We start from the raw sequence: 15,443 nt of genomic DNA on the forward strand, positions 1-15,443 counted from the left end.
ACAAGCCCCATGCACTTCAAGCTGTCAGCAATTGAATTGGGAGAAAAATTAAACCTCATTGCAAATGTGACACTGTCACACAACCACAAAATATCACAGCGCTTTCTGCTCAAGCTGCAGTAAATTGGACTGAGTGAGGTACGAAGAGGTGGAGTAACTGGCCCCAGTGTTGCACAGAGACTCAGCAAAACCGGAGTCCTAAACAAGCTTGGCTCCTTTTTCATAAGCACCAGCTTGCACCTCCTACCACATTCAGTGCAGGCTGAGACTCCTGCTGTTGACAAGTGAGCCAGATTGCTAATGCTCCCACTAGACAGAGCTTCACCTCATGGCACCCTCCGTTAGCAGGGCTAAGCTAGAGCCACCTTAGCTGAGCGAATGTGCTATGCTACGGAGTGGGCTCACTAATCCCACAGCAAGGGTCTGTGACCCTGAGGCAAGCCTGGGACAGGGAAGCAGTGTTGCCCACCTCATATGAATGAGGCCAGGGGAACCGGCCAGGGGAACCAGCCAGGCCACTGTAGCTCATCACAACCCCTAAGCTGGCTGCATTTGTTTTATAACTTCAGTTCTGAGGGGCTGTGGTTAGTGACAGTGCCTTCAACCTCACCTGCTGCCCTCCAGAACTCCAGTTCTTGTTCTCCTCACAGCTCCATGAATGCCCCTCACTCCTGACCTGCAGCCTGCCCTGCTATTCCAGTCCTATGCCCATCACACCTCAATCCTGTCCCCTAGCAGCCCCTGCTATTCTAGCCCGGGTCCCTTACACCCAACTCTTCCAGGGCCCCTCAGTCATGCTGTGCAATGCTCCCTACAACCTTCATGTATTAGCTGCCTGTGATTTGCGGCCATATGTCCAACATGAAAGGCAAGTGCACTTACCCAAGGTCTCCCCTAGATCCATCCCATCTGGACTTTTATTATTTTGAAACTTGTCAGGAAGTTAAAAGCCCCACAGCCACTGAACACAGACTCCAAAATTAACAGGTTCCCCAGCTCCTGCAGTTACCTGGAGCACTAGCTCCTAAACATACTGATCCCAATGGCTTTAGAGGATTTCAATTCCAAGCTGACACTCATCCCCATCTTGAGATTTACAGTGGAGGGTTAGGAGGGTTACTAAGCCCCATACAAGCATTTGGAGATGCGAGGCAAAGTCTTTGGTGATTCTTGAATTACTCACAGATGTTTGGCTGTAATGCCAGTGCATGGAAACAATTTATCTCTGGCTTTAGAAGCTCAGCTGGGTTCTCAGCAAAAAATCCACTCCCTAGCTTAGTTGTGTGTTTAGGAAAATTAATGATACAGGAGCCCAAATCTCCTGTTGCCTACGTGTTGATGAACACTTCTCAGAATCGGCAGGTCAGATGGGAGGATCCATTATTTAGCCATCTCGCAGCCATTTGTTATTGTTACCTGTGTAAGCATCCTGACAGCTCTTTAAACCACGAGGACCTGATTGGCGATCTCCATGGGGATTTATTCCATAATATCCTACTTACAACAGCGCGGACACAGCTCTCCAAGATGCATCACTTTTGATAAGCATCTCCTCAGCAGAATTGTTGGTCCTTGGCCTCCTGCCACCCCAATGTCCCACTGGGTTGTAACTGTGCTTAGGGAAAGGCAGTCATATGGTGCCACTGAGCTCCAAAAGGATCATTCCATGCCCACTGTCAGGATATGAGAAATCACAGGACAGGCAGGAGGGACGAGGGAAGCAACACCCTGCAAAACCTGATGAAAACTCACATGGTCTTGGGCATCTGTCACTTTCACCAGGAAGTGAAAGGCAAAGGGAAAGAATTGTGTTGATGCATACGTGCTTGTGTCATGTGAGTGCATTTGTTCGTACGTCTTTGTGTTTGTGCAAACGGATTTGCATGCCAGTTTCTGAGTGTGCATATGCCTAGGTGTGTTTATATGCACATGTGGAAGCATGAGGATGGGCGTTGTGCATGCAAGTTTCAGTGTGTGTATGTGGGGTGAATTTGTGCACACCCCTGAGCATTTCAGTCGGGGACCTGTGGGCGTATGCACATACTCACATGGCTGTCTATATGGTGATGAGCATGAGAGGACTATGTAGGTATGCATGTGGGCAGATGAGTGTGTTGGTTTTTGAGGAGACAGATGTGTGTGTCGCTGTAGCTGTGCATCAGTGCATAGGGTGGGCAGAGTGTATGCATAGGGGAGCTGTGTGTTTGGCTATGGATGTGCACACATGGAGAGGGGTTGTGTATGCGCACTGGGTGAGGAGGGTGTCTGTGTGCAGTGGGGGTGGATTGAGGGGGAAGTGTCCTTCCTCCCACTGCAATATGCATGGGCTCTCTCGCTCAACATACCTGCCCCACCCCCGACTTCATTAGTTACAGCCCAGCTCTTCTGTTTGAACTCCATTTCTAGCCCTTGCTTCAGAGGAAACCCAGGAAAGGTGCCATCGGATGGCCCAGCAGCTTCACAGTGCTCACGACAAGGCGAAGACCTGATGGAATCAATCTCCCTGGCTCAGGAGGAGACAATCTAACCCAGATGAGGGCAGGGCTGGATGGCTCAGAGACGATGAGTCACAGGGTACAGGGACTTTCATCCCCAAGTCCAAATTTTGAACCAGCCCAGAGCGGTAGTGACAGAAAGCTGTTACCATCTGCCAGGTGTTCAGTGGCTTGCAGTATGAAAATGAGTTGGAGAGTCTCAGCTCAATTCCTAGCCAGTCTCAGCGAGAAGCCCAGCATCGAATGGGCCATGGGGACTGAACTCCCCTCACTCCACCTAGTTCCTCCAGGTCACGGATGAGGCACATTGATGGGCCTGATCAGGCCATCAGTCTCCAGCACTGGTGATCCAGCACCATCACCAGCATTACATTCACTTCAAAACAGAAGATTGTTGCTATACATCATTGTCCTCCCGCACTGAGCTGATGTGCCATTCCTGACTCCTGCCTGTGCATGCACATAAATTAGCGCACACACACGTGTGACATGCACGCACTCACCTACCTTCAGGAAGTCAAAGTCCTTGAGCATGTGGGCCACCTTTTCTGCATTCCTCCCCTCATTGAGGAAGTCCAACTCCAGGGGCAAATTCTTTTTAGCTTCATCCACCAGCCACATGAACTCGAAGTCTGGGAAGATCTGCTTCACGGTCAGCAGGAGAATCTGAAATCAAGAAAGTGATGCATCAGCTGCACCACTGCTCCCGAGTTGCTCAGCAAGCAGCATTACAGGACCAGGCAGCAATGCACAGCCCTCTGCACCCGGAGCTGCGCCTGGCCTCTTTTCTCTCCAGTCAGGAGCCCCTTGCTTTTAACTGAGGCTGAATACAGCTCCCACCTTCAGTGCTCCGAACCTGGCAAAGGAGAGAACGAGTCACAGAAATACACTCACATCTCTCCCACACACTAGCTGCAGGTGTATTCACTACGGAATGGCTCTCCCCTACCCACCTTGGTTGTCTAGGGTTACCATACATCCAGATTTTCCTGGACACGTCCGGCTTTTTGGGCCTCAAATCCCCATCCGGGGGGAAATCCCAAAAAGCCGAACATGTCCAGGAAAATAGAGAGGGGCCGGCGCCGCTGGGGGCTGGGCGGGGGGCGGGGCGGGGGGTGCGGGGCGGGGGGCTGGCCGGGGGGGGCGGGGCCGGGCCGGGCGCTGGGGGTGCGGGGCCGGGGGCCAGGGGTGCTGGGCCCGGGGCCGGGGCTGGCGGTGCTGGGCCCGGGGTGCTGGGCCGGGGCCTGGGGCCGGGGGTGCTGGGCCGGGGCCCGGCAATGCTGGGCGGGAGTGCTGGACAGGGGCCGGGGCCGGCGGTGCTGGGCTGGGGGCCGGGGCCGGGAGTGCCGGGCCGGGGGTGCTGGGCCGGGGCCCGGGGCCGGGCTGGGGGTGCTGGGCCGGGGGCCGGCGGTGCTGGCCTCGGGGTGCTCGGCCGGGGGCTGGCCTGGGGCTGGCACCCCAGGGCCCGAGCCAAGCCAGGCTGGAGACGCTGGGGCCGGGGCCGACCGCCAGAGGGAGACGCTCGGTTGGGGGGGCCAGACTGGGCCGCGCCTCCTCCCCCCACAGCTTACCTGCTGCCTGCTTCAGGCTTCCCGCGAATCAAATGTTCGCGGGAAGCAAGGGAGGGGGTGGAGTTGGGGTGGGAACTTTGGGGAAGGGGTGGAGTTGGGGCGGGAGCATGGGCGGGGCTGGGGGCGGGGCCCCGTGGAGTGTCCTCTTTTTGGACACTCAAAATATGGTAACCTTACTGTTGTCACAGGGCAAACTTGCTTTGTCCCACATTGCCTGAGGACCAAAAAAACCAAACCTCTCCAAATACCTTTGGGGCTAATGCACTGTCATGGTGCAACAGGGCAATGCAATTGCCTTCTCCTGGAAGACAAGGTCTGGTCTGCTGCACCCGCACTAGCTGTGACCAACATGCCTGCTGAGCTGTTAAATAGTAGAAAAGCCACCCAAGGGAAGCAGTAGGAGTCCCACTGCATGGTGCATTTAAAACTAGACAAGGCAAAGCCCTGGAGGATAGGCTGTATGGTGTGATCATGCTGGCCCCTGAAGGGGTCAGACTAAGTGACCCACAAGGTCTTTTTTGAATGTCTGATTCCTGTGATTAGATGAGTCACTGTTCAGTTTCATTTAATGGCCTTCAGCTAATGTGAAATAGGAACATCTAAAATAAGGCCTGTCACCTTTACGTTACTCCTTACGCTGCTAAGCAAGAACTTCGCTGACACAGGAAAATGCCACTGGGCAGTTCAGAAATGAAGGCCAATTTTCTTTACAGATAGAAGGCTGCAGCCCTTGCAAAAACACTCTCTACAAGGGTCAGGGCCCACCCTCAGCTGTCCTGGGGTTTTGACTTATTAACCTTTCAGACTGAAATTTGCAATGCTGCCTAAGGGATCTGGATACCCAGTTCCCATTAAAATGAATAGTTCCTGGGCAGTCGGACTTCTTAGGTGACTTTGCAAATCTTAACTTAAATATTTAATGGACATTTCTGTTTACAGAAATACTTAATAAAGTGCAAGACCAGAAAGAGGAAATCTAGGGGGGCAAATGATGGACAGTCCTTCCTACAGGAAATAGAGGATGGCCCAGCAAGATGGTTCTTCAAATACACGAGACTGCATTTGGTGGCATAATCCTAGTTAGAAAATGTTCTCGCAAAAAATTCCTGTGTTCAGTTAAGGGACACAGTCAGCATAAAACTCAAGTAAAGCTGTGTAAATTGCTGCAGCTCTACTGATTTCAGTGGCCAGCTGACAGCAGCTGAGGCTCTGGACCCATATCTTTAAAAAAAAAAAATCATTCAGTTTGTTATTCAAGCCACCTGAGAGTCCTAAAACGGAAAGACTTTTTAAAAAGTAATTCATTTTGCATGGTTTATACCATCTGTTTTGTTCTTCACTAAGCCAGGAAAATGAAAATAGACCCGTCTGTGTGTGAATCTAGACTGTTTCACTTCCTGGCTCAACATTGTGAGTTAGGGTTTCCTGCACTGCAGTGGGAATGTTTGCAATGCACATAGAAAGGCAACTACCATTGAAATGTAAAACAAAAATAAATTCATAAACCATTTCTGCTCCTGTTCAGCTGTGTGAAACCATTTATTCACATCCCCCTCCAACTTCTCTTATCTAAATGTCAGTCCTAAACTCAGTCCACGGTGTCCTTTTAAAAATGTAATCACTGGGTTTCAGATCTTATTGAATGATTTTCTCCCATTATGTCTGGGGGCATAAATCCTCTCAAATTTATGTCACCCAAATGAAATGTAACCAGTGATCTCCATGTACGTGTGCACAAAAACTTTCCAGGGCTGCAGGATTACTGCACTGATGCTTGTGATCAGAACATTTATACGCTGTTTTCTGCATTTTAAAATAATGATTCAAATCTATTTAATGACTTTAAAATTAACAGGGACATACTTAATAGCAATTTGTCTGGCCCTTTTCAAGAGCTGTCTAGAATACAGTCCTGGAATAAGGGTGTGTGACGTTGCACTCCATATCATTTTATGAAAATATACTAATGAGTGTGAATATAATGTAACTGGAATAGGCTTCATGCAAAATATCTCTTGTAAGGTATCATTACAAAGCTTATAATCTGCTGCATGTGGTCATCCTATTTGTATGAATGTATCATTCTTGTATCTGAAACTAGGAATATAAAATATAACTCTGAGGTCCTACTGTAGTTATGTAAAGTGTGGGCCATTAATGGTGGTTTAGAATCTTGATGGCTCCCATCAACTAGGACAATTGACTGTAGATGGCTGTTTACTTGCAAGCCTTCCTGTGAGTCAGGCTGGGAAGAATGAAGGTTTGGGGTCTCACAGGACACCATGTCACTTGGTGCTGGAATCCATCTTAAACCTGGTGCTTTTCCATTTAGGAGGGGTGGGGACCCAACGAGACAAAAGATTCCTGCCTTGTGCCAAAGGTATATAAGGGGGTAGAACAGAACAAAGAGGGGCAGTCATGAGAAATCCCCTAGCCACATCTGAGCTGGAACAAAGACTTTACCAGGGAAAAGGATTGGGCCCAGACTAGAAAGGAGTCTAGGCTGTGAAAGATGCTTATTGGGACATCTCTGAGGGTGAGATTTACCTGTATTCAGTTTCCTACTGTATTAGGCTTAGACTTGCGTGGTTTTGTTTTATTTTGCTTGGTAATTTACTTTGTTCTGTCTGTTATTACTTGGAACCACTTAAATCCTACTTTTTATCCTTAATAAAATCACTTTTATTAAATAACCCAGAACAAGTAATTATTACCCGGGGGAGCAAACAACTGTGCATATCTCTCTATCAATCAGTGTTATAGAGGGCAAACAATTTATGAGTTTACTCCGTATAAGCTATATAATGAGTAAAACAGATTCATTTGGGGCTTGGATCCCGTTGGGAGCTGGGTGTCTGCGTGCTAGAGACAGGAGCACTTTCTAAGCCGTTTTCAGTTATGTCTGCAGCTTCTGGGGGATGTGGTTCAAACCTGGGTCTGTATTTGCAGCAGGCTAGCGTGTCTGGCTCAGCAAGACAGGGTACTGAAGTCCCAAGCTGCCAGGAAAAACGGGCTCAGAGGTAGTCTCAGCACATCAGGTGGCAGTCCCAAGGGGATTTCTGTGATCCAACCCATCACAGGGTGGATGTAGGGCAGTGATTCTCAAATTGGGGCCGCCACTTGTGTAGGGAAAGCCCCTGGCGGGCTGAGCCGGTTTGTTTACCTGCCGGGTCCACAGGTTCGGCCGATCGCGGCTCCCACTGGCCGTGGTTCACTGCTCCAGGCCAATGGGGGCTGCGGGAAGCAGCGCGGGACAAGGGGTTTGCTGGCTGGCGCTTCCCGCAGCCCGCATTGGCCCGGAGCAGACAGTGGGAGCCGCGATCGGCCGAACCTGCAGACCCAGCAGGTAAACAAACCGGCCTGGGCCACCAGGGGCTTTCCCTACACAAGCGGCGGCCCCAGTTTGAGAACTACTGACGTAGAGAGAGTTGATTGGTATCTCCCTCTGGATTTATCAGGTGCTGTCCTGATTTTTAAAGAGTCAGCAATGATGCTATGAAACCTGCAAATAAAGGCAGTTAAATCGTAATTTTCTATCTAGCTTTTCTGATTCTCTCTCATCACTCTCCGTAGAAGACTGTATCAATCAGTATTTAAACGGTCCTAAATGCGACCTCCTATCTAGTTGCAAAGTCTGTGTAATTCTTAAATGGCCAGATCCTCAGAGGATGTAAATCAGCATGGCTCTAAATAGAGTCTGAAAAAAACCAGTGCAAAGGCCCTGCACACACAAAGGACCCTACAATAATAACAAGCCAATGTGTGCAGCCCAGCACTTACCGGAGACCTTTCAAAAACAAGACAATATATGCAGGGAGCATTCATGAGCAACTGTACAGTAACAAGTGCATGCAGCCTAGCACTCACAAGTGACCCTACAATAACATAAGTGCATACATAACAGATGCTTGCTGGCATCCCTACTAGGACAAACCAGAGTATGTGAACAGGAAGGAGAATAATAAATTTCAGGAAGGAAATAGATTTTTTAGTTTCAAGCTTCCCAAGGGGATTATTCTAAAAATAGAGAAGAAAGAATCATTGTAAATGTATTTATTTAAATGTCTCCTAATAGTACAACAAGCAAAAAGAAATCCAATCCAACGCTTCACAGCTACACACTGGGGAATGTGCTGGTAACAGCCTATGTTAATGGAGAGAATGTGCCGCTGGGTACATCTACACAGCCCGCTGGCCCAGGCTTCAGAGCCAGAGCCGCAACTTCAAAGCACTGTCTACACAGCTATTTTTAGAGCCCTAGTGTGAGCCCCTCTAACCCAAGTCTGTCAACCCAAGCTGGGAGACTCGCTCCCATGGGCTGTGTAGACCTACTTATGGGTCTAGACCGTGGATCCTTCACACACAATTTCCTCTTGTCCCAATCTCACACTTTGTCATCTTTCTTGTTCTTCCTCCTGCCCTGACTCTACTCAGCCTCTTCCATGTGGTCCTGGGCTTAAGCGAAGCATGCCACGATCATCCTGGTAGCCTCTCTGCAACTTGCATGCAAAGTGCAGAAGAGATCTCGAGTGACTGATGCAATCAGAAATACGGTGCAATCAGTCACAGGGAATGATTTTTTCATTGTAAATTTTACAGCCCTGACTGCAAGGAAACCTGCAGGCTGAGCAGGTCTGACCATGCCAGGGGCACTTACCTCCTCCTCTTCTCACCTTGGCTATTGCAACTCTCTGCTCCTCAGCCTGCCCAGGTCCTGCTCTCTGGCCTCCTACATGTGCAGGATGCCACTGCCCACCTTCTCACATGCACAGGAGAACACAACCTCTTCAACCCCATGATCAGACAACTCTAGTTACTCCTCATGCATTTCAGAATCCAGGGTGAAAATGCCCTCTTTGGGCCAGATCCCTAAGTTAACTGGAGTTGGGCCAGTGTAAGGATTTCAGAACTTGGCCTCTTGTTTCTGAAACCTCCATGGACTTACTCAGGTCTTTCTCACAGACCTCCTCGCTCTCTTCCTTTTCCCCTGCCCCCCAGCTCCCTTTCTCCCCTGTCTGCCCATCCAGCACTAGACTCCAATCTCTCCATCTACACAATCTCATCCCTGACAGTGCAGCCCTCATTGATTTTGTGTTTTATTTTTGTAAGCCTCTAACCACATCATTTATCTTTGTAGAGTATTTTGGGATACAGGGCCCAGGCCACTATGCTCATACCCACATAGAGATCAGTGCTGGTCTGCCACCTGGGTGAATCTGGCCCAGCATGTTTGCACGGAAGGTGCTCTGGCTTACCTCCATCAACAAAATGTCCTTGGAGCACTGAGCCTGAACCTTCGGGTGCTGGACTTTCACTGCCACTGTCCTCCCATCCTGCAGCACTGCCTTGTGGACTTGGGCCAGGGATGCTGCTCCCAGGGGAGTGTCCTCAAAACTCACAAAGAGCTCTTTGATCTGCCAGGAGAAGAGGAAGAGAAGTGAGCACGCTTGCAAGGATTCACAGAGCCAGTCCCATATGGAATCCTCCTAGACTGAAACCCGAGATCCACAGACCAGGTACAGCATGGGTAGTGGCTCTGCACATTTATCCCTGCCATTCCACCCCGTGCCTCATCCCTGACCTGATGGGGTCCCTCTAGAGCCCAGTCAGTACTTGACACCGTTGTGGAGACTGCCAACAAGGAAGTGGGGGCTGCGATTGTGATGCTGCCAATTGTGAGCTGGACACCTGTGTCACTAGGCACTGGACAGTGACCCAGCAGTTCCTTCACACAAGACATTGAACAGGCAGCAGGTGGCAACGACTTTCAGTCACCCCAAGCTGTTTGTGTGCAGAGTGGGGTGATTACAATGGGCACCAGGCAGGAGTTGGTTATGCTGGGTGAGGGGCCAAACTATCTGTCCTTTTACACAGAATTCTATATTTTTATTTAACATTACACTACATGGCACATCATAAGATCCTGAATATCTTGGCAGCACATGTGCTGTGCTGCTTACATTATAGAAGGGATATCAGAAGACTATCATGTGCTTTGTTAAAGCCAGCTATGTCACCATGCATTATTAATTTGTGGCTGGCGGCTAGCTTGGCTGTTGGGTTACTGAACTACTGTTTGCACTTCCATAGATCTGGATTTCAAATATTTTTAGCTCACAGGTAGTTCTTCAAGGGTCATTTTCTCAGTCACCAAATTCAAATGACTGACAGTCTCAGGAAAGGCCCAAGACAGGATAGCAGGGCATGTGGTGGGGCAGATGAGACGTGTCTCAGCAGCACTATGCGTGAGAGGCCCAGCATTGGAATAGCCAGATGAGCTGTGGGTCAGGAGTGAATTTGATCAAGTCTGTGTGTATAGGGAGCCCAGGTTTGGAACAGTACTGGGATGGTGTCTCAGTTTAGGACAGAGATGCATCAGCAGAGCGGGGTGGGGGATACTCGCCGAACCTCTTTTTCCACTGTCCTTGGCTCGCACTAATATGAACATTGGAGGAGCACATAATTTGGGGGGTGGGAGGTGAAAACTGAGTGCCCGTACATTTTTATAACCTGCTTTTTAAAAAGTAATTAAAGATGGGAACTGCAGCAAGCTGCCAATTAAATATGAATAAAGCCCTTCTAAACAGGTCGTCGTGCAACATGTTAAACAGAAATTCTTTATGCTGATGGAGAAGGGGGGTAAAACCTCTATCCCAGGAGTGGCTGGTTCCCTGATGCAGCTGCTGAGAACAGCAACCCCCTCCCATTCCCCGCAGCATCTTCCACTAAAACTACTGGTTTCAATTGGATTCAAAGGGAGCTTCAGCCACCTCACTGGGAAGGCACCTTTTTTTAATTTATTTTATTCCTTTTGGTCCTGGCGGCAAAACCGATAAAGTAAAACAACTGCATTTAAAAATGAGTAGTTGTGTATTTTTTAATTACAGTGGGTCCACAATTCAGACTTGTCAAAATTCCTCTCTCCAGATGAAAATAATCAGGTTTCTTTTTTTCTTTTCCTTTCTTACTTCCCAATAATTCACTGGATTTGGGGTTTCTGACTTCAGATTATTTTAAAGAACTAACCCCTTGTGAGGGGGACCGGATAGCTCTGGGAAGCAAAGTGGTCCAGTATCATACTTCCAGCCACACCAGACAAGATCAGTGGTCTGTCTGATTACTGAAGCAACATGGTCTAGTCATTAAAACACAGGATGGGGGTCAAGTGGCCTGAATTTGGTGTTGAGGCACATTTGGGAGGACAGTTCGTGGGATAAATTTGTACTGGCCCTGCCTGGATGGTGCCTGTCCTGTGGTTTTAGAGTCCTTTAGTCCCCTGGGCTGTCAGCCCAGCCACTTTTGCCAGAATTGAATACACTCTGAAAATAAAAATACCAGCACAGGCTCCTCTCAGCAGTAATGGCTGGTGTGAGGCACATATCCCCCGCTGAGCTTGTGGTTTCCCACTAAATACGGTGCACAGACAGCTGCTCCCATGGAATCTCTCAGACAGAAGGGTCTCTTTTTATAAATAGCATGAATTGCTGTGACCACCCAGCACAGGGAGATCCAGGCTAGCCACAGTGGCCAGCTGAGCTTGTCCAGGCAGAAAACCACAGACATACACACACACATGCATGCGTGCACACTCCATGCTAGGGCAGCACAGGGAAGAGCTCAGGCGTAGCAAGAGGATTGATGGCCTCTCCAGGATCTGTCGGGAGGGGAGATGTACTGGCAGTGGGGGCATCACGTGAGCAGGTGTGAGGATGAGATAAAGTGGCAGCACAATTAGCTCTGGGCCACAGGCCCCCTGCTCAACAAACTTCCCTCATTCATCATGAAAACGTCCTTTCCCCGTCCAGTGCTTTCACAGAGGGCAGCCACTCTTGCCTCTGCTGCAGGCCACTCAGCTATTGTATGTCCCAGAAGGTCGCAGGCAAGTGAGAGAGTGTGTGACCAGGTGCTGGCATTCCCTCTGACATCCCCCTCCCACTACAGCCAATGAGAGTCCATAGCACTTTGCTGGCTCAGAGACAAAGCCAGTCATGCTCCCAGCACTGACAGGTGGGGAACAGGAGGCCAGTCCCTGCTTCCTCTCTCCCTCCAGCACAAGGTCTCAGCCACTCCACAAAGGCAAAAGGGTGTGGCTGTAGCTGTGGAGGCAGCATGCTCAGTAATATCCTCAGGGGATGGCAGGAGGGAGCACCTATGTCATGCACCCAGTCTACGTCCTGCCCAAGCCAGAATAGTGAGGGAAGGTCCTGGGGCACTCTATCCTGTAGGATACCTAAAGGGCTCCCAGGTTTACCTGGGACTACTACATGAAGACAAGACAAGCTGGCTGATGCCATTTGTGACCCTAGCAGCAGGCGTGGAAACTGGGTAGATCGAAGTGGGAAAACAGTTTCTAAGCAGGTTTAACCTGAGAAGGGGAACCTCAGGGCCACATCGTCAAACCAGTCAGGTGCCCAACTGCAGGCGTAGCTACTACAGCCAGACAGGTGAATGGGATACCTGCACGTGCCGGGGTCTCTAATTAGCCATCTGCATGTGCAGTTACCCATTCGGCACATGCTCTCCTGGCAACTGCATGTGCCATTGCACTTAACTGGCTTGAAAATGCAGCACTGAATGTTTAATCCTTAAAAACTAGGCTTGTTTAATTTTAAACATGCAAGATCTTTTCATGATTACTACATTAGTATTCAAGCCGCAGGGAGCAGCTATAAAGGCTCTTCCACTATCTATCCAGGTACTTATTAATTGCTATTTATTATTATTATTTGTATTGTGGTTGTGCCTAGAGGCCCCAATTAAGACTAGAGCCCCATTGTGCTATACAAACACATAGTAAAAAACAGTCCTGGTCCCAAAGAACTCATAATCAAAATAGACAGACAAGAAGTATCATTATTCCCATTTTACAGATGTGGAATAGAGGCAGAGAGAGATTAAAGGGAACATTTTCAAAAGTGTCTCAGTGATTCAGGAGCCTAAGTCCCCTTTCCAAAAGTGACCTAAGCACTTAGGCATCTAACTCTCATTGAAATGAAAACAATGTCAAAGCCTCAATTTCCCAGTGCAGAGGGCCTTTGAACCTCCTGCCCCCAAGGATTTCTATGCACTCTTTTTCCTCACCGTTCATTCATTCTGTCTCACAACCCCTTTCGAAGTGGGGATTGGATATAAAGGATCACTTCACCAAAACACTGGCCTGGGACACAGCAGCTGCTTGGTAGGACAGGAAATAACGAATCCTGTCTTCACCTGAGAATGCAGCGGGAACTGAATGAAACCACAGAGCTGGGACTTGACTCGGTTACTCATGCTGGTGCCCTGGCCATGCAAACAGGGCGACTGGAGCTTTATTGACCACTCATAGCTGGGACCAAAGAGTCGCTTCTGTTTCCAAAAAATGTGTAAATGCTTAAAAATAGGGGTTCAGAATGGAGGGGAAACTAGTGGAAGGCTCTGAGAGTGCCTAACATGGGACCTGGGGAACATTTCACCCCCTTGCAGGGTTTAGGGAGCATCAAGGACTGAGCATCAGCTCATAGGGGCATGAGATCTGTGCCATTTACTAACACTCTGCCATGTTCCAGAGCCTCGTTACTTCACTGGAGCTCAAAACTTTAATAAAGGGGGAGCGAGGGTTCAGTGTTATTCCCATTTCACAGACAGGAAAACCGACATGCACAGAGAAGTGACTCACGCAGAGCCCAACCGCGAGACAGTGGCAGAGCCAGGAATAAAACCCTGGAGTCTCTCAGAATTTAAGGCCAGAAGGCACCATCCTGATCATCTAGTCTGACCTGCACTTTGCAGGCCACAGAACCTCAACCACCCGCTCCTGTAATAGACCCATGGCCTCTGGCTGAGTTACGGTTTAAAGACTTCAAGCTACAGATAATCCACCGTTTACACTATAAAAAGCAACAGAGGGTCCTGTGGCACCTTTGAGACTAACAGAAGTACTGGGAGCATAAGCTTTCATGGGTAAGAACCTCACTTCTTCAGATGCAAGTTTACTTGCATCTGAAGAAGTGAGGTTCTTACCCACAAAAGCTTATGCTCCCAGTACTTCTGTTAGTCTCAAAGGTGCCACAGGACCCTCTGTTGCTTTTTACAGATTCAGACTAACACGGCTACCCCTCTGATACGTTTACACTATGTAGTTTAAAGATGCAAGTGACCCATGCTGCAAAGAAAGGTGAAAAAAAACCCAAGGTCTCTGCCAACCTGACCCAGGGGAAAATTCCTTCCAACTCCAAATATGGCCATCAGTTGAACCCTGAGCATTTCGGCAAGTCCCAAACAGCCAGACACCTGGGAAAGAATTCTCTATAGTAACTCAGAGCCCTCCCCATCTAGTGTCCCATCACCGGCCACTGGAGATATTTGCTACTAGCAGTCACAGATCAGCTATATGCCATTATAGGCAGTCACATCAGACAATCCCCTCCATAAACTTATCAAGCTCAGTCTTGAAGCCAGTTAGGGGTTTTTTGCCTTTAGTACTCCCCTTGGAAGGCTAGAAATTCACTCCTCTGGTAGTTAGAAACCTTCACCTAATTTCAAGCCTAAACTTGTTGATGGCCAGTTTATAGCCATTTATTCTTGTGTCAACATTGGTGCTTAACTTAAATAACTCCTCTCCCTCCCAGGTATTTATCCCTCTGATGTATTTATAGAGGGCAATCATATCTCCCCTAAGCCTTCATTAGGTTAAGCTAAACAAACCAAACCCTTTAAGTCTCCTCTCATAAGGTAGGTTCTCCATTCCTCTGAACATCCTAGTAGGCCTTCTCTGCACCTGTTCCAGTTTGAATTCATCTTTCTTAAACATGCAAGATCAGAATTGCACTCTTTATTCCAGATGAGGTCTCACCAGTGCCTGGATAATGGTACTAACACTTCCCTGTCTCTACTGGAAATACCTCGCCTGATGCATCCTAGGATTGCATTAGCCTTTTTCACTGCTGCATCACACTGTCAGCTCATAGTCATCCTGTGATCAAGCAATACACAGAGGTCTTTCTCCTCCACTGTCACTTCCAACTGATATGTCCCCAACTTATAGCAAAAATTCTTGTTGTTAATCCCTAAGTGCATGACCTTACACTTTGCACTATTAAATGTCATCCCATTTCTTATTACTCCAGTTTTCAAGGTCATCCAGATCTTCTTGTATGATATTCTGGTCCTCCTCCATACTGGCAATACCTCCCAACTTTGTGTCATCCACAAATTTTATTAGCACACATCCACTTTTTGTGCCAAGGTTATTAATTAAAATGTTAAATAAAATTGGTCCCAAGATCGATCCCTGAGGAACTCCATTAGTAACTTTCCTTCAGCCTGACAGTTCATATTTCACTATGACCCACTGTAGTCTCCCCTTTAACCAGTTCTTTACCCACCTTTCAATTCTCAT

The 15,443-nt window shown here is 48.5% G+C and overlaps 1 protein-coding gene across 3 annotated transcripts in view; it reads right to left on the minus strand.

Moving 5' to 3' along the window:
* ADCK1 (aarF domain containing kinase 1) overlaps positions 1-15,443 on the minus strand; it is a 125,256-nt gene that overhangs the window by 23,021 nt on the left and 86,792 nt on the right. For all 3 annotated transcript variants that reach the window (XM_034769260.1, XM_034769262.1, XM_034769261.1), the window contains 2 exons: positions 9,322-9,480; positions 3,003-3,161 (listed from right to left, as the gene is read on the minus strand). In XM_034769260.1, the coding sequence (XP_034625151.1) occupies positions 3,003-3,161; positions 9,322-9,480 (318 nt within the window). The remainder of the gene's footprint in view (positions 1-3,002; positions 3,162-9,321; positions 9,481-15,443) is intronic.

This window comes from Trachemys scripta, chromosome 4 (genome assembly GCF_013100865.1).
Source record: "Trachemys scripta elegans isolate TJP31775 chromosome 4, CAS_Tse_1.0, whole genome shotgun sequence".
NCBI lineage: Eukaryota > Metazoa > Chordata > Testudines > Emydidae > Trachemys > Trachemys scripta.